Below are 22,851 nucleotides of genomic sequence, written 5' to 3'. Positions count from 1 at the left end.
GTTTCACATACAGTGTAAGAGATCTCAAACAAGTAGTAAAAATCCAATCAGATTTTTTGAGATGACAGGCAACAATGTCTCGCTTACATATTTAATGTCTGATTGTTATTTTATTTGTAATTTTGCACTGATATCAGGCTCATCAGGGAATGATTGCAAAAGATGACGAAAGATAATACCTTAAATATCTTTGATTAGAAAAACAAGCGTTTGTTACAGAGTGTATTTTGCAATAATGTAGAACACAATGAAGAAATAAACGTATAACATAGATAAAATTTGCAGCACGTATGAATGGATTAGGATGTTTCTGTGGTTTACTGCTCTCTTCCTGTCACAGACTCATCTGTTGGTTTTTGTTCAGGCTGCAGGGATCGTTTCTCACTGTGGGGAACTTCTTTGTGACAGACACAGTAGTAGGTGGCTGAATGTTCAAGACTGCATTTGTTGATCAACAGTACAATATCATCCTTGTCACTCATAGCTGAAAATGACTCTTTTAGATGATGAGTGAACTTTGAAATTTTTTTTTCAATGCGGTCAAAACGCACAATCACTGTGAATGCTCCTGGATCTTTTTTCATGTACCAGTACATATAATTATTGTCACATTGGTCGAACCCTGTGCACTTTAGGGATGCTGCTTCACCAGCTTTCTTTGTAGATGTCAAATCGTTCTGAATAAGCTGTGCTGCCATGGTAACCAGTGCTGTAGAGACACAGACAGATAGATGAAGGTTAGTGTGACAGTGTTTGTTACAGGTTGACTTTGTTGGCTCCTGATTGGCTGGAAACACTCACCTGAACACAGACAGCACAGAGCAGCAGCTGGGAGGAAAAGCATTTTGTGCAGTGGTGTTTCCTCTGGTGAACCTGGGGAGAAGTGGCGCTCTGATGCAGCTGAGGCCAAACAAGGACGAGCTGTGAGATCAGACGAGGGCCACGTGGTTTCTAACAGGTCCTCAAAGCTCCCATCAGCCCCTGCAGTGGACAGATGTGACACCTTTAAAGGAAACTATTGCGCCTTTATGTCTATGCCTGCTTCTACAGTTGAACTTCATACAGTCTGCACTAATATGGACACTTTTTGTTATAACATGGTTTTAAACTCAGTAAAAGAGTCACTTTTTTTAAAGCTATAGATTTGTTGTTTTTATTATTGTATTTCCTTTTTGTCCTTTGAGCAGTTATTTTCATTTTTATTCTTAAATGACCTTATTTTGCCGTTTCTGTGGATGTACAGAAACTGAGTCCGTGGCTGATAACTGGAAAATGCAAAATTGCGAAAAGATACCAAAATTATTATCAGCCCTGAACCCGTTTTGTTCCAAACCTTCACCTGCCAACGCAGGAGATACTTTTAAAAGTATAATATACGACATGTCCAGTTAACAAATCTAAAAACATCTTATTTATTGTCATATATCTATTGGCGTGTGTACTTACACGGTTCCCAATGTTTTAATGCTCAGTGTAACAGTGACTTTTACTTTATCGAACTTGTAATGGCATCATATGATGTTTGCTCCAGCCAAACAAAACTTACACATATCATTCAAACTTTACAACAATCTTCAATCATTCATGATCAGTTTTTGGTTAGATTCCAAATAACAGCTGAGCTTCCATGTGATTAAATTTGCCACATAGCTAAGTGAATAAATGTAAGTATGCAGCCAATATTCTGTTTTTCAGTACAATAAAATGAAATAATGTGAATACAAAAATGTAAAAATAAAATTAATGAAACCTTATCACAGCATCTCGTCTGTAAACAGGATTTCAAACTGCTTTTTTTTCTGTAATTTGCTTTAGGTTTTCGAGTGACATGCCCCGCTGATTTTAGTATGTATATAAAAAATTGTAACCAGCGTAGAATATCACATTTATGCAGCAGCAGTCTTACACCGTGGTTCAGGGGTTTAGGAAGCTCGTCTTGTAACCAGAAGGTTGCCGGTTCAGACTCTGACTCTTGGTCGTTGTGTCCTTGGGCAAGACACTTCACCTACCGCCTGCTGGTGTTGGCCAGAGGGGCCGATGGCGCGATATGGCAGCCTCGCTTCTGTCAGTCTGCCCCAGGGCAGCTGTGGCTACAACCGTAGCTGCCTCCACCAGTGTGTGAATGAATAGTGGAATTGTAAAGTGCTTCGAGTGTCTAGAAAAGCGCTATATAAATGCAATCCATTATTATTAAAAATGATTAATATTATAAGTTATGTGATAATATTAGTCTGACTTGCTCTGTGAGTAAACCTCGACTTTCTTATTTCTTCATCTTTATTACTCCGTCTGTGATGGAGGTGAAGCCTGGGCTGTGGTTTACTGCTCTCTTCCCGCTATAAACACTGTTTGACATCTGTTCTTCTGATGGTTTTTGTTCAAGCTGCACAGATCATTTCTCACTGTGGGCACCTCCTTTATAACAGGCACAGTAGTAAGTGGCTGAATGATCAAACGTACATCTGCTGATCACCAGCTCACCACTATTTTCTTTCCTCATAGCTGAAAATGTGTCTTTTAGAGGATGACTGAAAGCTGTGGGCTTTTTTTCACCACTACGATCAAAACGTAGAATCGCTATTAATGTTCCCTGATCTTTTCTCATGTACCAGTACACAAAATTGGTGTCACACTGGTTAATGCCTGTACACGCTAAGGACACTGTTTCATCAGCTCTCCTGGTCTTTGATTTCTGGTCCTGAATCAGCATTTCTGCTGCCATGGTAACCAGTGCTGTAGAGACACAGACAGATAGATGAAGGTTAGTGTGACAGTGTTTGTTACAGGTTGACTTTGTTGGCTCCTGATTGGCTGGAAACACTCACCTGAACACAGACAGCACAGAGCAGCAGCTGGGAGGAAAAGCATTTTGTGCAGTGGTGTTTCCTCTGGTGAACCTGGGGAGAAGTGGCGCTCTGATGCAGCTGAGGCCAAACAAGGACGAGCTGTGAGATCAGACGAGGGCCACGTGGTTTCTAACAGGTCCTCAAAGCTCCCATCAGCCCCTGCAGTTGGCACATTAGACACATTTAAAAAGCCTTTCGTACAATTTCATTTATTATGTTGTTTTATTATTTTTGCTGCAATATTTTGATCAGTTGTCTGTTTTTTGTTTTTTCAAACCCAGCTAGAGGATGAAGTATTTTGAAACACTTCAGTGTTCTGTTGAATGTTTGACCTGAAAGTTCTTCTGTTAACACGTTTAAAGGTGCTAAGCTGTAAACCCATGAAAATCCTAAAAATGACTGGACAGTGTTATATATTTTGAGGGCCACGTGATTTCTAACATATCCTTAAAGTTCCCAACAGCCCTTACAGTCCACGTACAATTTGATTTATTACTTTTATTTTGAAGCCAAAGCAGCCGATCTTTTGGACATCCACACTGTGCTTCCAAAATAAAATAAAAGTTATAAAGAGATCAGTGATGTTGTTGCAAAGCCAGAGAGGTAATTGTGCACTTGAGCACACTTTAGTGTATTTGCTAATTATAAGCACCATTTCAAATGGGCTTTCACAGAAGAGGCTTCTGTGTGACTACAGGTGAGTAGACGGGGTGTTGTTAAACTCGTAACACTCAAAAAAATCTTAAAATCTTGTTGTGCAGTCTGAATGTTTGGGCTGAAGTTTATTCATTTCCTTTGGTAAATGCTTTTATCATCTAAAACAATATTTTTATTGGCCCCTTTTAGTTTTGTTAATTCAAAACATAAACACAGCAGATTATGGGCTCATTTAAAGCTTACTGATAACTTTGTTAATATTTTAATGTTTTAATTAATAGTTTGGTCAATTTCACAATTATGTTACATTTGCAAAGTGTCTTCGTGACTCTTTACCTTGTGAAAATATTAACAACTAAAGATTTTAAAACCTCAGTGTCTCCTTTTTTGCTTTAAACTTAAGTAACGTCTCTGAAGGTGATGCTGGATTTCCACATTTGTCTGGCAGTTTGTTTCCCTTCTTTCTTACCACAGTAAATAAAAGTTTCAATAAGGTCTCTGTGGTTCGTTTGAAACAAACATATGATGACAAGTTTTGTGGATTTGAGTTTGCTGCTCGTGCTGAGATTAAAAACGAAAAGGATAAGACTGCCATCATGTGGTTATTCAAAAGAACTAAGTAGTTCAAAATCAAAGGGCATTCCTATGAAGAACAAAGGTGAATTATATAATCGTATAATGGTGCTCTGTGTTGGTCTTTTTGGGGGGGAGTAGTTTACAGTAATTAGTAAGGTGACATTTCTTTGCCAAAGCTGGATTTTTAGCATTTTAAAAAGATTCAGTCGTCTGTGGTCAGAACTGTTGAAACCAAAGAAAAAAGATTTGGTCTTGTTCTGTTTCTTTGTACGTAGAGAACTTATTTATCTTTACTCATATATAACATTTATTATCATGTACAAATGTTTTACATAAACATGAACACTTCTCATTTGACAAAGTTATTTGGCATGTAGAGGATCTCACAGAATTTCAAACATATCTGTGTGTTTTTGTTTGTTTGTTACTGAATGAGATAAATAAATAAATACTGACACTTGTCAGTATTCTGTTTCTCAGAAAAATGCATTTAGCAGTCTTAAATCCAGATCCAAAGCCAGGCCGGACAGCAGCAACACAGAAAATGGTGTCAGGTTTCTGTTACGTCTGACAGTAAAAGCAGAAAAACAAAACCCTATTCAACCATGCAATAAAAAAGAAGCTACTCTCAGCTCTTGCCACAAGGGGTCACCACAGAATTGGGCGCTCATGCTGATACAGTCCCAGGGGCAGTGCCTCTGCGAATTCGCAAAAATAAAACTGTTTCTGCAGCATTTTTAAAGCAAAGAATAATTTACTGCCAAAAGATGGTGTGAAAATTGTATTTCAGAGGTTTTTGGTGTGCAGATGATCACAAAGAGACGCCTTCTCTTTAGCACCAAAATCACACTTTATAAAATTAGTATAAGTCAAAATGACCTTTCTCTCACTTTTTGTTGCAGAAGCTACTCAAGCTCTTACATGGCCCACAATCTACTGTAAACTGAAAACAGATGAACCTGTTCAAGGCAAGTTTCACGCTGGATATTTTCTCCTGATGTCACACAAAAGCATTCACACTGGCCCACTTCTCTGAATGTGTACACGGCACCCACTCAGGTAAGAGATCTTTCATCATACTCTGTGCTAAAGAAGAGTGAAAAAATTAGACTGTGCAAGATTGTGGGAGAGAGTAGTAATACAGATATAGTAGAATGTAATACTGCAAATAGTATCGCAGGTACTACAACAAATTGCAAAGCTTCTGTTTTATTTGCTTTACAAAGGGTGGACGAGTGTTTGCACTGGTTCTGGTTGTTTATTTAACAAGAACGGTACCTACTGGACCTCAATATAAAAAATTTAAGTAAACTGCTATTTACATTAGACGCCTCTGGGCAGGTCACATTGATAGATACAGCACAATTCAATTCAGTTTTATTGATATAGCACCAACTGACACCAACAGTCACCTCAAGGTGCTTTGTGTTGTAAGGAAAAGCACAACAAAACGCACACAGGAAAGACAAATAAAAATATGTCACACTGGCTTAAACGGGATCACAGGTCTGGTTTTTCATAAGCCACCTTGAGATGTGCCTTCAAATTGGACATATAGAATTTTTCTTTATTAGTACGCTATATTAGTATTTGCTTCCCTTCAGTGACAGCAATTTGTCCAACTGTGGTTCACCTGCAAAGCCGTTCCCAGTCCCTTCTAACCATGTCCCTGGGTCCAATCTCACAGTCACTCTTTGGTTTAATAGATTCATTTAGAGGAGTGCAGGAGTTCATGCAACCTTATTTAGAAAACAGGCATCTCAGAGCTCCAAAGCTCAACATTGTTTTTTATTTAGGGGGTTGAGCTAGACTCTGGAATACTTGAGTTAAACATACTTTACAACTCATTTACAATGCAAAGCTCCTTGCCTTGTAGGGCTACACTGTAATGCATCATCTCTACTGGTGATTTTGTAAACATCTACGATCATTTTAATCATTTGTGCTTAACGTGACACTGAGACAATCTTATTTAAGTCTTATTAAACATTACAGTTAGCATTCAGAAGATGAACTGTGTTTCTGTCCTTTCAGTGTTCAGAGGGTCCTGTTTTGCTTGGTCACTGCTCCAAAACCATTATGTCATTGTTCCCCGAGTCACCTGCCAGGGAGTCGCACCAGGCGGCAGCATCAAGCCTGTGTTGGTTCGCCCTGAAATAAAGTGCATTTTGATGCATCGCATTTAAGACGCATTGATCACAACTAGCTTAAAATGTGTACAAAGCTTTTAATATAGCTCTGTGAATTCAGTGTATTGACCGGCGCACAAGGAAACTTAAATCCACATATTTCTAAATGGAGTTCGGCGACGGTTGGTTTCTCTAAACGTCCCACATCCAGTTACCGCTGGTTACAGCAACGACATTTAAATGGAATGATAAATATTCAATGCGAGCCCTGCTCGGCACCCTGCTAATTATCCCAGATGGCTAACGGCTAAGCTAACCGGTAAACTCGTGTTGTCAGTGTCTTTAATCCAAACTCTGTTGGTTTTGTACCCCAGATCGTGCAAACCACAGGGCACAATAAAAGTCTATAAACAGCGTAAGTGAAAACTGTATTTCACTGGATTTTGGGGGACCAAAACTATACGTTAGAAGAAGAAAAGCAAACCCAGTCGGTCCAAATTGACATGATTCTGCCGAATTGACTTCCTTACACAACACACGTCACTGTGACGCGTTGCATTCTGGTAAACGCAGTTAACCTAGGTTTAAAGTTGTAAATGTACATGACTTAACCCGACATACGCGTTTTACTGTTTGAGTTTCTCGCGTTTCCAGCTGATGTTCGAACAGGGAAAATATAAAAATGCAGTCATTTTGATGCTGGTGCGTAATTGTTTAAACATAGTTAAAGAGAAAAAAACTACAAATCCCAGTAACTGACGTCATTACGTATGTACGTCTAGCAACGGCGAACAGCTAAAGGAAAAAACAGCCGCTTCCGTGTTGTTCTTGTGTTATTTTGTGAAATAACTGTCGTTAGCGGAGTCAAAGCTCGCCTGACAGCCTCGCCGGAGTGTGAATATCATGGTTTTGTGAAGCTGACACACAGCGTCAGCCTTTTTTCAGCCAAAATGTCGCTGCTGCAGAGCTCAAAGAAAAAAGACAAGCGTATTTTGTCTGGTACCTGCCCAGACCCGAAATGTCAGGCGAGGCTTTTCTTTCCTGCTTACGGCTCCGTTAGCATCGAGTGTACCGAGTGTGGTCAGCGCCACGAGCAGAAGAACCTGCAGAACGTTGAGGAAGTCACCGACCCCGATGTCGTGCTTCACAATCTGCTCAGAAACGCCCTGCTCGGCGTCACCGGGGCCCCGAAGAAGGGGACCGAGCTGGTGAAAGTGATGGGGCTTTCTAACTACCACTGCAAGCTGTTGTCGCCCGTGCTCACCAGGTATGGCATGGACAAACAAACCGGCAAAGCCAAGCTTCTGAGGGAGATGAACCAAGGGGAGATGTTTGACTGTTCCATCCTGGGAGACAGAGCTTTTCTCATTGAGCCGGACCATGTTTCCACCATAGGCTATGGCAAAGATAGGTCAGGGAGCCTTATATACCTCCACGACACTCTGGAGGAGGTGAAGAAAGCCAACGGCAACAGAGAGTGTCTCATCCCGGTGCATGTGGACGGAGACGGGCACTGCCTGGTCCACGCTGTGTCCAGAGCTCTGGTGGGGAGAGAACTGTTCTGGCATGCCCTCCGTGAAAACCTCAAACAGAACTTCAAGCAGAATCTGGAACGCTACAAGGCACTTTTTCAGGACTTTATAGATGCTGCAGAGTGGGAGGACATCATCAACGAGTGCGACCCTCTTTTCATCCCACCAGAAGGCGTACCCCTTGGACTACGCAACATCCACATATTTGGCTTAGCCAACGTCCTCCACCGACCCATAATTCTCCTGGACTCCCTGAGTGGGATGAGGAGCTCCGGGGACTATTCTGCCACCTTCCTGCCTGGACTGGTGCCGGAGGAGCAGTGCAAGGGGAAAGATGGGAAGCTGAACAAACCCATCTGTATCGCCTGGAGCAGCTCCAGCAGGAACCACTACATCCCTCTGGTGGGAATCAAGAACACGGTGCTGCCAAAGCTGCCACCCCGTCTGCTGCCAAAGGCCTGGGGCGTCCCTCAGGAGCTCATCAAGAAGTACATCAAGTTAGAAGCGGATGGGAGCTGCGTGATTGGCGGAGATCGCAGCCTGCAGGATAAATATCTGATGAGGCTAGTTAACGCCATGGAGGAGGTATTTATGGAGAAGCACAGCATCCACCCGTCGCTGGTGGCTGACGTGCACCAGTACGTCTACAGGAGGACTGGCGTGATTGGCATCCATCCAGAGGAGGTCACAGAGGCGGCAAAGAAGTCAGTGATGGAAAATCGGCTGCATCGCTGTCTGATCTGTGGCGCCCTTTCTGAGCTCCACATCCCACCGGAGTGGCTGATTCCCGGCGGTAAGCTCTACAACTTAGCCAAATCCACACACGGCCAGCTGCGGCCGGATAAGAACTACAGTTTCCCCCTCAACAATGTGGTCTGCTCTTACGACCCCCAAAGGGATGTTCTCCTCCCAGACTACAAACTGAGCTCCCTCAACACCTGCAACTGGTGTCACGGCACGTCAGTCCGCCATATCCGTGGAAACGGCTCGGTGGTTTATCTGGATGGGGACAGAACCAACACCCGCTCCCAGGGAGGGAAGTGTGGGTGTGGCTTCAAACACTACTGGGAGGGGAAGGAGTATGACAACCTCCCCGAGGCCTTCCCCATCACGTTGGAGTGGGGGGGTCGGGTGGTGCGAGAGACAGTGTACTGGTTCCAGTATGAGACTGACTCTTCATTGAACAGCAACGTGTACGACGTGGCCATGAAGCTCGTCACAAAGCACTTCCCGGGCGAGTTTGGCAGTGAGATCCTGGTGCAGAAAGTGGTCAACACTATCCTCCATCACACGGCCAAGAAGAACCCGGACGAATACAACCCCGTGTCCATCGACGGGGCTCATGTCCAGCGCCTCACTGATGCCTCCGAGTCTCAGCAGCCGGCGGACCCCCAGCCGCCCACAAAGATCATCCTGACGGGACAGAAAGCGAAGACGTTGCACAAGGAGGAGCTAACGATGAGCCGAGCAGAGCGCAGCATCCAACAGAGCATCAGCGAGCAGGCCTTCGTCACCCAGAAGCGTCGGACTGACAAACTGAAGCAGGAGCAGAAAGGCCAGGGCCGGACTTCTTCACCCGGAGGCTCTCCAGAAACCTCCTCCTCTTCAGCTCCAGCCACACCCACCAAGTCCTCCTCCCCGTCTTCGTCCAGTAAGGAGAAAAAGATTCGTGTGACTACGAGCGACGGCAGACAGGCCATGCTGACTCTGCAGGCCCACACGACCTTCTCTGAGCTGCAGAGGAGCATCAGCAACCAGTTCAGCGTGCCGCCGGCGCAGCAATGCATCCGCTACGGTTTCCCACCTAAGGAGTTGGTCCCACCAAAAGATGGTGAGGAAAACGAGCCAGTGGCGCTGCAGCATGGTGACAGGGTGACTGTGGAGATCCTTAAAGGCCCAGAGGACAAGAGCCCTGCGGCCTCCATTCCCCGAGCCTCCAGCTCGCACTCCGCCCTGCATTCAGTGAAGAGCGAGGACGCCGTGACGCCCGGAAGAATGAGCAGCCGGGAACTCCAGGACAGCATCGACCTTGAGATGTCCTCCCTCTGTCTCCTAGCAACGTTGATGGGTAAGGTTACATGTAGGGTACCAAGTAAGTTAGTGAGTGAAGCAAAGTAATGTATTATCACAGCAACCTGTGCCACAAGACTGAATGTGACAGGAAGTGTAAGTTTAGGATATTTCAGAGAATAAGATCCATCCTGATATAAAGCAGAGCAAAAGATCTTTGATCGCACAGCTTACCTGTACCATACGGCCTTCTGAAGCGAAACTGGCTGCACATAAAAACAAGCTGTGTCACTTTGAGATGTCACTAGAGGAAAGTTATTGTGCTGTAGCTGCAGCTTCTTTTCACTTTCAAGATGCTGTGAATCCTGAATTCTTTGCTGATGTGTGGATTCGAATATCACAGCCGAGACACTAATTACGTTCTTTGAAATCAGTGATCGTCTCCGTTTTCAGCAGATAGTGGGCCCGTCTTGAAATCGTCTGCCTTATTAAATGAAATCCATGCTGGATTAAATTTTGCAAAGGGCCAGATTTGATCCTCAGGCTTTGATTTTGTCACATTTGATCTAAGATATAAAAGCTTGTTGGTCTGATTGAAGGCTGCCAGGAGAAAACTATTTTTCTCCTGTGTTGTTCTGCACTTCAGGAGCTAAAACCCGCTCGTCAGGTTTAACAGAGCCAAGTGACTGCTGCTACTTTCTTATTTTAATAATTAACTTCTTAGTTTGATTTTAGAAACATTCCTATCTGCAAAGCTAAAGGAAAACAGTCCTCTTTTTCCTATGCTTGCATAAGGAAACGTGTATTTCAGTTATAATAACTTGAATCAGTCATTCAGTCCGGCTTTCTCTTGGGTCTGCTGTTGCTTGTTACTGTACAGAGTTAATCTGTGACTTACCAGTGAGTTATTTACAGGTAAATATACAAAGAAGCACAAAGGTTCAATTAGACTTAATAAAAGCAGGATAAAATATAATAAAATATGTCCTGGCTTCTGGGGGTGAAAATGCAAATATCCATGACTGTAGTTGAGGCAAAGAATGTGTCGACTGACTTTAAGTCTTTTTGGCCATTTTATTAGCAAAGATGTCTTCAACCTTGAGTAAAATTAAACCCGACGTATGTTTTAATATCTTCTGTCGCAGTGATTTTCCTTTGGTTGAAAGCCAGCTTCGATTGGTGTCAAATGTTTTTTTAGTACATGCAGAGAAAACCCTGGTATGGAAAAAATAACATTTCCTCAAACATGACAGATGTGCTGGTGCTTCAGTTTGCTTTAAAGTTCAACTTTTGATCATTAATCATTCAAAGATAACGATTGAACTCGTTCTGCTGTCTGCCCTTTCATTAATTTGACCTCTTGTTTATATCTTCATTATAATTAGCATCTCTATATTCAATGCTTGTTCACAGGTTGAGCTCCTGATGATACAAAACAACTGTGCTGGGGCTGACGGTGTGTTTATAGAGAGTACTGTCAGGTTAATATCATACAGCACTTTATTTTATTGATTAATAATCAGTCAGAATGATAACGATTTGTACAGGAAACATCTAAAGTCTCCTGTTCCAGTTTCTCCAGCATGGGGATGTCTTTGTTTTCTGTGTTCACTCATATTATCGAATGTGATGTGATGATGATGGATCATCGTCGTGTTTAATTTATTGTCTTCTTGCAATGATGCTGCTGCTTGCTTAAGACTGCACAGTAAGCTGGAGTGTGTTTGTGTGTGTCTGTGTGTGAATAAAGAGAACAGCTCCAGGTGTGCAGCGCACATGCCTGCTGGTTTCTGATTGGCTGGTGCAGCCGTTTGCTCTCAGCAGCTGATTGAGCTCCCAGGTTTCTGATCAGCTGCCATGAGCAAACAAGAGACTTGTTTTGTGTGCGTGAGTGTGAGAATCTGCTGACTCGGGCAACTCGCTCCCTCCCCGTCTCACCTGCCAATCAGGTCAAAGGTCACAACTGCGTTAGGATAAACAGATCGGGCCGCGTGACACACACAGAGCGTCTGTCGATATTCAGGAAGGTTTCGACTGCGCTCCGAGCGCTCCGCAGGCCTGACGCTGCACTTCCTGTCAGCTCCGAGCTCGTGTTCAATAATCCCCCCGCCCGGCCCCGGCCAGGGTGAAACAAAGCATCCGCTCACCAGACAGTGTCTCCAACCCAGAGCTCAGAGTTCACACAGCTGAATGTGTGTGCTCATCACTGAGTGTAGCAGACCTGTAGCTGAATATGTGCGACATGCATTACATATAAACACACAAACAAAAGGAAATGCACCGTCATGCACTTTAAAATGGACTCAGTGCATCAGGGAGTGCAGTGTTGAAGTCCCTGTTTTACTGACAGGATATTTGAAGCTAAATAAACACCTGAATATGGTTTTATCGCCTTTATTTATTGACAGTGGTGTGTTTTGTAGACCAAATAAAATTTAACCTTAAACCAGATTTTATTTCATTTCAGCTTAAGTTGTTGTTTTTTTAGTTCAGTCCCACAGAAGTGAGTTTGCTCATTTCACTTTCAATTTTCATTGTCTGGAAATGATGAGTTTCAGTTTACTTTTCATGAGTTTTGGTGGTAGTTTTAGTTTTGTTCTTATATATTTGGAGGTTTTGTCAGGTGCAAAATTTTAAAAGTTAACTCACTTCATACACATTCAAGTCCCAGACTCATTAAACAGATGCACCAAATGTTCCTCAGGCTGGTTGTGTTGAAAAATAAAGTGAAAAAATATTGTTTACAGTAGCTTTATTGCAAAGTCTAGTTTTTATTTTTACTGTAACCAATTTATTCGTGGTTCACTATAATAGCTTTGCCTGAAACTGAGTCATTAATGAACCATTTTAGGTTTTCTCAGCAGAAAAACCCACATCGACACATTCCACTTTAAATTTTAGATTTGGGAATTAATGGAGACAATGATCAGTGACAGACTGGACATTTATTTATTGGCTTAGATGGCTGTTATTGCAATAAAAAAGGGTTTATATTAGGGCTGCCACGATTAGTCGACTAGTCACGATTACGTCGACTATCAAAATCGTCGACGACTAATTTAATAGTTGACTTGTCGTTTGAAGCTTTGTAAGATCCCAAAAGACGCAGGAATAAGTAGTAGGATTTAAGAGTGTAATAACGGACTGAAACAGAAGATGGCAGCACTGCATGTACAAGGATGCCAGCTGCTGTTAAACCCCGAAGAAGAAGAAGCTGTGTCCCAGAATTCATAGCGCGGCCCAGCTCAGTTTCCAATAATGGCGGCAGCTAGTTAGTTTTAATATTATTCTTATTATTCTTTCTGGGTCACAAAATAAACGTTTAACGTGTTTTCAGGTGAGAATGTAGCTATTTAAACTTCAAATATCTGCTCAGTTTATCAAGACACCACATATTTTCAAAAGCGCTCCGACGTTGTCAGAGACGTCTGTTACCCACTAGCTCGATAGTTAGCCGGGGGCAAGGCTCACTAGAGCCGTGAGAACACCGGACTCCCGGCAGATCGTTTTCAAACCCACCGCCGTCTTTCGCTACTCAGGTTAAACATGATGTATAAGTCACTTAGATAACTTAAAAATGTTATTGTTTGGCTTTTTTCAGTATTTTATTAGTTCCTGAGTAAATCGGCTGAGTTTATTAAACTTCACCGAAATAATCTGCACATTTAATTAAAATTTAATAAACTACCATCTTGTCTTTATTTTTAGTTAGCACATACCTTAAACACTTCAAGCTGTAAGCTAGTGATGATTATATAAGAGCAGATGCTGCTGGTGCAATAAACTGTACGTTTTACGACTAATCGCAAAAATAATCGGTGACTAGTCGACTATCAAAATAATCGTTTGTGGCAGCCCTAGTTTATATCTCAGATGAGATGGATCATTTTAATCACAACAGGAGAGTACAAGTGGATTGATATTTTCTGTCGAGGTTGTTGAGACTAAATATGAAGCAGCTAAAGGACAATGGCATTTATTAGAGGACCTCTAAAACAAGAGACAGTAAATGTAGATAAAATGTAGAATATAAAAATGTGAATGTTCCTACAGAGTAGCAGCAGCATGAGTAGCAGTGCGAGGTTAAAACGAGGGGGAATCGCTAGCCCGGCTTTACCATCAGCATCAAAGCTGTAGATGTTGTAAAGTTTTATCTGGTGTGAGCTTCACTGAGTGTGAAAGCAAACATACTGGAACCACAGAGGTTTCGTATCTATAAATGACTGACGATAGCTGCTGCTTGTAGCTTCATATTCATCATGTAGAAATAAATGTGATGTCACACCTTTATCAAGAAACATTTGGTAGGTTTGTCCACCACTGCTTTCAGTTTTAAATATATTTTTTACATATCAGCGGCTTCACTGTAAGCCAAACAATGGAGAGGTCAGAGTATCAACTGTATTTCCACTCTTGTGTCTTACATTCAAATTTGTGGTTTCGGTCTCTGTTTATTTTTGTGCTGCTCTGACCGCTCACGTTCCTGCCAAAGCTGTGGCCTCTGCACTCTGACACCGAGGACTTCTGTGGTCCTACATTGTGCTGTCCTGTGTAGCGTCCTGCTCACACAGACACATTTTAACCTTGTGTTGTGTTTAGGACCTCGTCTCGTTCGTTGGATCCTTTTAAAATGTTTGTCTTTGTTTCAGGTGAGGATGTTTGGTCGTACGCAAAGAAGCTGCCACACTTATTCCAGCAGGGCGGCGTCTTCTACAACATCGTTAAGAAAGACATGGGTAAGCAGGCTCTGTGTTACAGAGCAGGTGCTGCTGTTTGCATTTATACATGTGCGTTTGTGTGTCTGCATCACTGTGAACCGGAGCTTATCATACGTGAGCTACTTTTTTAAAAGGCTTCTTTGCTAACTAATTATTAGACAGATTTTAAACATGTGCAGAAATGTAGCAGAAACACATGCGACTGATCAGGTGACACCTGAGAGCAGAAAAGTTCAGTGAATAAAATTCACGAGGCTACAGGAAATGAAATGTTTCTTCCCAGACCTGATGATCAATGCGCTCTCCCAGTGGTCCACATTTTGTGCCATATTCCGGCTTCCCAGCACGCACCTTACAGGAACTCCTTCCCAGAGAAGAAAACGGGGTCTGTTGTAAACATGTGGAGAGGATTTCGATTAGATGATAGTGCCCAGATTTTTGGTAAATAAAGGAACGTGGAGTGGCTCACTGATGCGTGCTGAGCTCTGGTCCTCTGCAGCACAGAGGAATATATGTCAGATTTTACAGTCAGATGAAGTTTGATTGAAATATATCGATTCTTGTCACATGCACGTGACTCTTCAGACATGTCTGAAAGCAGATTGGTGTGATTAAAGGATCAGTTTGTTTTTATCTATCATATTCTTTATTATAAGTTATTGCAAACCAAAAACTAATAACACAGGATCCTTTATGGCGACTTCTTATTTCCTGTTATCAGATTGTCAGACTGTTGCTGTGTTTCTATCTGATGCTCTGAAGCTAACCGGAGCATAAATGAAAGCAAACCCTTGAACCTTTGTCAATATATTTGGTACATCCCAGCTGTGTTATTAAAGGTGACCTATTGTTCTTTTATTTGTTTACCTGTCATAGATATATTGTTACAATGGTGGATGGTCAAGTCAGCCGCGAACTCACTGTGAGCCAAACACTCCGAGTTCTCCAAACACTGTTTTTCTACTCTTGGATCTGTGTGACGGCGCTAAGAGGGGATATCGCTAATATGGTCATTTGAATCTTTGCAGGTGTTTCAGAGCACGTAACTAAAAGCATGAGCTTAGTGTGATAATAAGAGAGCTTAAAGCAAAACAAAATTACAAGTTAAATCTAAAACAATACTTCCAATGTTTGACAACCCTCACATGCTCTACTCCCACTGCACTGCACACAGTTTCACAACATTACAGCTGCTGAAATGTTTGTGAGCTTATACACAGGCATCAATGCAATAACACGAATATGTTTCCTGTTTCAACTTGATTGGCTCTTTGGGGGAAGGCGGAGGACACTGGCCATCTGTAGTATTTGAGAAGTCTCCCATAAATTGCTGTTCAGATTTTTTTTTTTTATATATATATAAATTGTGTCTGAATGTGAGAATAAAAGTTTCTTGCCTACTGATTTAAACCTTTTCTTGTGAGGGGCAGCCAATCAGAGTTGGCAGAGCTGAAGGCTTGTTTCAGACCAAGGCCCAGGATGAGATTAATAAGGATTATTTTAGACTGTGAATCATCTCTCTCTCTCTCTCTCTCTCTCGTTCAGGCCTGATGGACGGGAAGCACTGCACGCTGCCTCACCTCACAGGAAAAACCTTTGTTTATAATGCAGCAGAGGAGCGTTTGGAGCTCTGTGTGGACGCTGCCGGTCACTTCCCTGTTGGGCCTGATGTAGAGGAACTGGTGAAGGAGGCCCTGGTGCAGCTACGCTCTGAGGCATCCAGTAGGGGCAGTAGAGAGGGTAGTCCCTCTCATGGCGTGCTGCGGCTGGGCAGCGGTGGCGTTGTTCGTAAAAAGGAGCAGCTGCAGAGTGTCACAGCCTTTCAGGGAAAAGGCCACTCTCTGGGCAGCGCCGGAGGCTCCTCACCACCAGAACACCGCCCTATCACACGACAGCACAGCAGTGGCGTGGACCTGAGTGCCAGCGTGTCCCGAGGACCCCCGGACCTGTCGGACATCCCCGAGGACACCACCAGGGAGCTGGTCCGCATGGCTCCGGGCTTCGTCACCATGAAGGACGGCCGTGGACTCGACCCCAGCCTGATGGAGCAGCAGCGAAGGAAGCTGCAGGAAATGGTGTCCTCCATCCAGGCCTCCATGGAGCGGCACCTGAAAGAGCAGCAGAGCACCGCCTCCGGGGGTAGGGCTGCCCAGGAGCCGACGGCCGGAAGCCAGGCGGGTGAGGACCAGTCGGTGTCCACGGCCGACCACAAACCGCCAGCTGCAGTGTCGACAACGGCAGCCATCAAACCTGAGCAGAAGGTGGAGGAACCGGAGGAGATGGACAGCCAGGACGCCGGGCAGAGTAACGCCACCGAACCCATGGATCACTCCTGATCACGCCTGAGCCCCAGCACCGCCCCACCCCCGCACCCGCCTGACCGGCATCTGTGGGTCATAACACCTCAGGTCGGATCCTCAAGCTTTGGTCTTCATCGTGTTGCGTTGTCTTTACTGCATGACTAAGAGCGGGCCGACTGTCCTCGCCGCTGCGAACTCCAGGTGGGACAGCCGTCGATGAAGCGATATATTGTGACGCGGTGTCTGCGATATGTCATCGATTCACCCATTTCACAGATGTGTTGCAGAAGCCGTTGCCATGTGTGTTTACACTGTATCCACTGTAGCTCGTCTGTCAGCACCGCTCTATGAAAATTTAACACAGTAATTAATGAATAAATACAACAATGTGATCCCCACATTGATTCAAAATAAGTTTTTCTCATAAGTTGCTGATGTATCGTGAACAACTGTCTCACAGTATATCGCAGAGTCGTCCATAAAGTGACGGGATTCTGTCGTTAGGCCTGCGGTTCCCACCTGCAGACGTCTAATCCTCTCGCTGTGAACACTTACGGATCTCCGAGGAGGAAAATCCGGTGAGACGCATTCCTGTAGATAGAAGAAGTCTTAATCTGCCACCAGGAAGGAGAGTTGCTGGCCGCCGCCAGCGTCGCGTCCTGCAAACATGCTTCCGTCAAAGTGCACGCTCTGAAAAGTGCACCGGCCTCCGTACGCATCAACGCCTTCAGAATCTGCTTTCCACCCTCCGTTTGTCTGAGCTCTGCAGGGAGAACTCTGATCTGTGTTTGCTTGATTGTCTGAATCCTCCTTGATGACTTTATATTTTTACTTTACCTTTTTGCCCCTCTAACCATCACCAGTTTAATGGTTTCTATTCTAGAAAAATCAGAATGAAGCCCCTCACAACCTCCAAGCAGAGAACTAACTGCAGTTTCTATTTGTTGTATCTAAAATTTAACAGCACGCTCTCATCTCCACGTGTGACATATTGCAGTTTTGTGTGATGCCACCTGCGCCTCAACATCAGTAATAAGGCGTCTGTTGATATCTGTGCCTGTAGCAGTATTGAACATGTGCTGTGCGAGACCTACAAAGTCCACATAAGCTGGTTTGTTAGTACAAGTTGTTTGGTGGTCCGCGTCCCATTCGGACCGTTGTGTTTTGCACTTTTAATTTTTTCTTCTGTTTTGTTTGTTGTTTACTTGACATTTGATTTGCTTTTTAGGTTGATTGTATGGAAAAGACGGCCTTGTTGTATTTGTGCTCTTTTTATGGCTTTTTGAGCATCAGATGACTGTAACCATATTTAAATGAGAAGTTTTATTGCTCAGTTACCACCTAACAGTAGATGGTTTGAGCAGAAAGCTGCATCCATAAGCTGCACACAGGCACAGATGTCTGGTAATTAATGCTAATCAACAGACGAATAAAATACTGGAACGGTCGCTTAGCTGATGGTTTGGGTCGCTCGTCACAATTTTAAACGTCATTAAAAAATTCTCCAGAATGCTCCAACAGCACAAACACAGTCGAGAGGTCCAGTTCAGTGACTGATTAGCTGAAGCCTAACAGCTACACCTGCCTGTGTCACCACCCACCTGTCAGGGCCACGCCCCCGTTAATGCAAACTTTAAGCCTTATCAGTGTCCAAATGAATAAGTTAAATACGATTAACATTGTTTACAGTTCATCAAATTTTTAATATTTTTACTTGCGGGTCTGCAAAGGCTAAGCTCGAGTGGCCATTAGCTTCATTAATGGATGTTTCTGGTTGGTCGGGCTTCTTAAAAGATCTTAGTTTGGGCTCCTGTGTATCCCACTTCACTGCCAGTGGACACCTCGTGTGTAAATGTGGGTTTGACAAAAAGTGTTACGTGTTAAAAACAAGAACTAATTTATTTCTCACATATTTGTTCCAGCTGTATTTTTATTCACCTTATGTATCCCAGGTTAAATATTTTAAATTTTTAACACCTAAATTTAAGTTTCATCTGATCTCCAAACACTGCAGATTCATGAGAATCTGTGTAAATGTAGCAATAAAATGCCAAAGATGTGTTAGAGATGCACATTTAGTCAACAAGAGTCACTTATGATTTTTTTACTATAAAATTCCCAAGACCTCCTCGACACGACGTGTTTGAACATAAATGTTACAATCCACTCTGCTCTGGACTGTTTTGTGTTTGTTATTAAAACTCTTAAAATCAGTACCTGAAAAGACTTTTGTGTGAGGTTTAGAGGGACATAAACATGAAGCAAATATCTGGTGCTTTAGAAGCTAAAGATGAAATGCCTTGAGATGTGAGCATGAATATGAACTTGAGTGCAGTGCAACGAAGAGAAATTGTATTTATTGCCTGCAGGTGGCGCCGTGTTGAATGTGCAGCAGTTATGAACTTCCTGGAGGTCGAAGCTTCTCGGTTTACCTGAAAACACTGTAAAATAACTCTGCACTGGACTGTTATCTTATGCTCAACAACTACCTTTCCCATGAGTCTTAGCCACAGGAGCACAGTTAAAGTATTATGGGAGTCGATGTCAGCGAAATCAAAAAGCGTTTAGCTTGTAGAATTTATAGAAAATCCAAAATGAGCTTAATGAGCTGCGAAGGTTTGTGCAGGTTAAAGCGAACGGCTCCTCCTTGTGGAGATATTCTGAAAATACTTTGTGAACAAGTTGATCTTCACATCCCAAAAGTTAAACATGGTTTTTTATGAAGATCAGGTTACTTCATAAAAGGCCCAAATATCAAAGTAAAAAGCCTAAAGCTCCATTCAGGTGGGATTCATGTCTCAGTGGTGCTTTGGTGTGGCCTCAGGAGGCTTTCTTCTTCTTTGCTCTGAAGATGAACCTTCTGCTCCTTCCTAACATTTAAGGTTTGGTTCTCGCTTCATTTTTTCTCTTTTCAAAAGCAGAACACAGCCAAAGAAAAACCAGGTTCAAGTTTTCACTGGAGTTTAAATTCTTGTGATTGATCTAAGTTTTGGTTGGAGGAAGTCCTCGCTGGGCCTCTGTGCTTCTGTCCTATGCAAACATCTTAACTGAACTTCCAGGTCTAAACACCACCTACACATTTCAGCTGAACCTCCCAGACTCACCACCAGGTGGCCCTGCTGTCAGTGAAGGCGTCTCATAGAGACGCACTGATTGTGGAAATCATTTAAAAAGTAAAATATTGTTTTTAAAACATAACAGCTTTTGGGAATCATATATTACAGTTTTTCACTCTCTGAATGAGAAAGAATTCACTTGTACAAATTGAGGATCGATGGGACACAAAGTGACCATCAATCGATCATCAGCTAGTTTTTATGTTCATGCAGTAAATCAGAGCATCTCTTGTCTGTAAAAACCAAACCACAAACAGGAACTGAGAGATTTAATTAAATCTTCTCTCAGTGTGGCGACACCAGATTAGAGAACAAGAGTTTATTATTTTTATTTCCCCGAGGCTTTAACCGCTCCTTTATTCCTGTAACGCTGCAGGAAGAAAAAGCATTTTTAGATGTGTCAAATCAGCTTTTGTGGATTGTGTTTTCTACGTCTGGAACATCAGGCAGGTTAGAGTCGCAGCATGTGACTCTTCTCATTTTTCATGTGTCTTTCACACTGTTGTCCACATGTCTGCTCGTTCTATATGAATCATAAAGAAGCTGCTGTTTTTGTCAGAATTACCTGAAAGTAAATGTGTGTTTGAAGACAAATCCTCAGAGACGTTCAGCCCATCACTAGATGTCCAAAAGTATCATCATCGCTGACCTGTTCCTTGTTTTCTGGCCACGTCCACTTCAGAAGCCAATTTTTATCAGTTAGTGTCAAAAGAATTAAGCTGGATTTCTATTAAAGCATAATCTCATTGAGCCTATTTTCATCCTCCACGCTCCACCTGCAGTGACGCCATTAATGAGGCCCAGCGCTCGTCACAGTTTGAAAACCGCTAAATGAAAGCATTATCACATACAGCTCTTTATGCAGCTGCTGAATAAGCTCACAGAAGCAGGGTCACAGGTTTCTGATGAAGATGATTTTGGACATTTTTAAATGTTTTCATTGTTCACACAGAGTGTTTGGTTTCACTGAAGATGGACGTCTTAGTTGTGAATTACTAGCAGCTATTGTCAACTATACATGCAGATCTTAGTTTTAGTTCATGAGGAGCTCGTTCAGAGCTGTTCACCACACACTGCAGAAAGGGTTTTACAACTCTAAGTTGGCCTCCAGGCTTCTGGTTTTTACGTTCAGTCAGTGTCTGCTCTTCCTGCTGCAGAGGAAACTTTTCCCTCTTTCAGCATGAAACAGTGAAACAGATCCAGATGTTAGAGCTCACTCTTCAGCATCTGGCAGGCAGACTATAGCCAGAGGAGCACGTTAATGCAAATGCTGCCACTGTCACATATGGACAGGCTCTATAAGGGAGGCTTCACGTGTATGTGTTTCTTCATGCAGCTAGCTAACAGAGCTAACTAACAAGGTTAGCTGTGGCAAAGTTTGTGCTGCTCGGCACCAAAACAAGAAGTTCAAGATCATTTCTGGGCTCTTAGATATGAACAAACATCTGCCACACACTCGAGGTGTTTTCATAACCTTTGTACAGCTTTGATCTTCATCAGAGGTTCAGTCTTTTCTTGGTTAGTAGTACTGAAATATTTGTAAAAACGTGATTGGCTGAAGATTTGTTTAAAAATTAGGACTTTTATTCAGAGGCGCTGCTGCCTGAAATCCTCTCTGATGTCACAGTTTTCACCAGGTTCGTCTTCACTGTTTGACGAGACGTCCACGTTCAGTATGAACTCTAAACTGTTGCATCAGCAGCAGTTTAGAGTTTCCTGTGTTTTCTAACAGGAAATGTACACTGGTGTGTACAGTGTTTTGGTGTGTGTGTTTGTGTACTTTTATTTTGCATATTGATTTTTCAGGGACTTCTTGAGAAAAACAGCAGTTTCTTTTCATGATTCATCAAAGCAGAGGTCTCAAACATCCATCTGATTTTTACAGGAACAAACTGGGTCATTTCTGCTCACAGTCCTCTGATTCGATGCTTTTGTAGAAATGTGCAGATGTTTTTCATTGTGTTCTGGAGCAGCTGGTTAGTTTAGCATTAACAAAGGAAATGACTCTGAACTCTAAATCTCACTGACGCTGTATCGCGTTTGTTAAATCCGTGTGAAATGTAAAACAGGACACCTGCGAGTGGCACCGATCTCTGCTTCATCACAAACATGGATGGCAGTTTCCGCCAACACAGATGTTGCTCCACCTCTCCATGTTACTTTTGTAATGAATCATCAGGCCTTAAACTGTGCATAAAATGTTTTACACTTAGGTTCTGCTTCAGCCTGCGTCTCTTTTATCTCGACTGTTTTTAATTTGAACTGGAGTCTTTGTATTTTCACTTTTTTGGCCTTTTTGTTTTCTGGTTTAGCAAAAAAAAGTCTGTTTCAGAATCACGGTCCTTCTGTTTTTGCCGTTCAGATGAATTTTTAGCACTTTGAGGAAAACAGGGAATGTTAGCATAGCATGCCCATATTAGCCGAATCATCATCATCATCAGTCAGAGAGGAAGCAGGTCGGCAGCACGAATCAGGAGGAGAGTTTGCTCAGATCAGACGACACTGCTGTAACAGACTTGAAGTTTTTCTTTGTGACTGCTGTACTAATGACATGAATTGTAATCCACCTGTATAATAGTATATATTGTAGTATATTTGGATCTGTACAGAAACACAGATGTTCAGTTCCTGCAGTAATGATTTCTTTTGTTAACTTCTCTCTGGTTTGCTAATAAAATATTGATGATACACGGCTTCGACATCGCTGTTTGCATGTGTGATAAATTTCCAACCCCGACAATAAAATCACTTCCTTCACATGTTTCTGTATTTTGTCGTCACTCACACACTTTTCTGTTTGTCTGTTTTAAAAAAAGGTGTTTGTTTATGGTGCAGAAATCATTTTTCTCTGTTGTCCAGTCAACATGAAACAGTTTGTAGAGAAAAGCAAGAGTAGAGCTGGCAAGAGCCTCAAAGATGCTAAAGATCATGTTATCTCTTTTATCGTATGTCTTTTTTAATTAAACT

At 42.7% G+C, this 22,851-nt stretch overlaps 1 protein-coding gene and 1 long non-coding RNA gene across 2 annotated transcripts; one reads left to right on the top strand and one right to left on the bottom strand.

Moving 5' to 3' along the window:
* Positions 1 to 149: 149 nt before the first annotated feature.
* Positions 150 to 3,711, bottom strand: LOC146368577 (uncharacterized). Its single transcript, XR_014797590.1, has 3 exons — positions 2,826 to 3,711; positions 802 to 2,733; positions 150 to 709 (listed from the first exon to the last, which is right to left on the bottom strand). It is a non-coding gene; the product is annotated as an uncharacterized LOC146368577 (long non-coding RNA).
* Positions 3,712 to 6,837: 3,126 nt separating this feature from the next.
* vcpip1 (valosin containing protein (p97)/p47 complex interacting protein 1) lies at positions 6,838 to 22,641 on the top strand. The gene is made up of 3 exons (XM_084912160.1): positions 6,838 to 9,808; positions 14,400 to 14,486; positions 16,014 to 22,641. The coding sequence occupies exons 1-3, from the start codon at positions 7,159 to 7,161 to the stop codon at positions 16,802 to 16,804; spliced, it is 3,528 nt and encodes a 1,175-aa protein (XP_084768286.1). The 5' UTR covers positions 6,838 to 7,158; the 3' UTR covers positions 16,805 to 22,641.
* The last annotated feature ends 210 nt before the right edge of the window (positions 22,642 to 22,851 follow it).

Source organism: Perissodus microlepis, chromosome 18 (genome assembly GCF_051167445.1).
Source record: "Perissodus microlepis isolate ML-2025 ecotype Zambia chromosome 18, ASM5116744v1, whole genome shotgun sequence".
Taxonomy (NCBI): Eukaryota; Metazoa; Chordata; class Actinopteri; order Cichliformes; family Cichlidae; genus Perissodus; species Perissodus microlepis.
The sequence above is the reverse complement of the archived record's forward strand: the minus strand, read 5'-3'. Positions and strand labels throughout refer to the sequence as shown.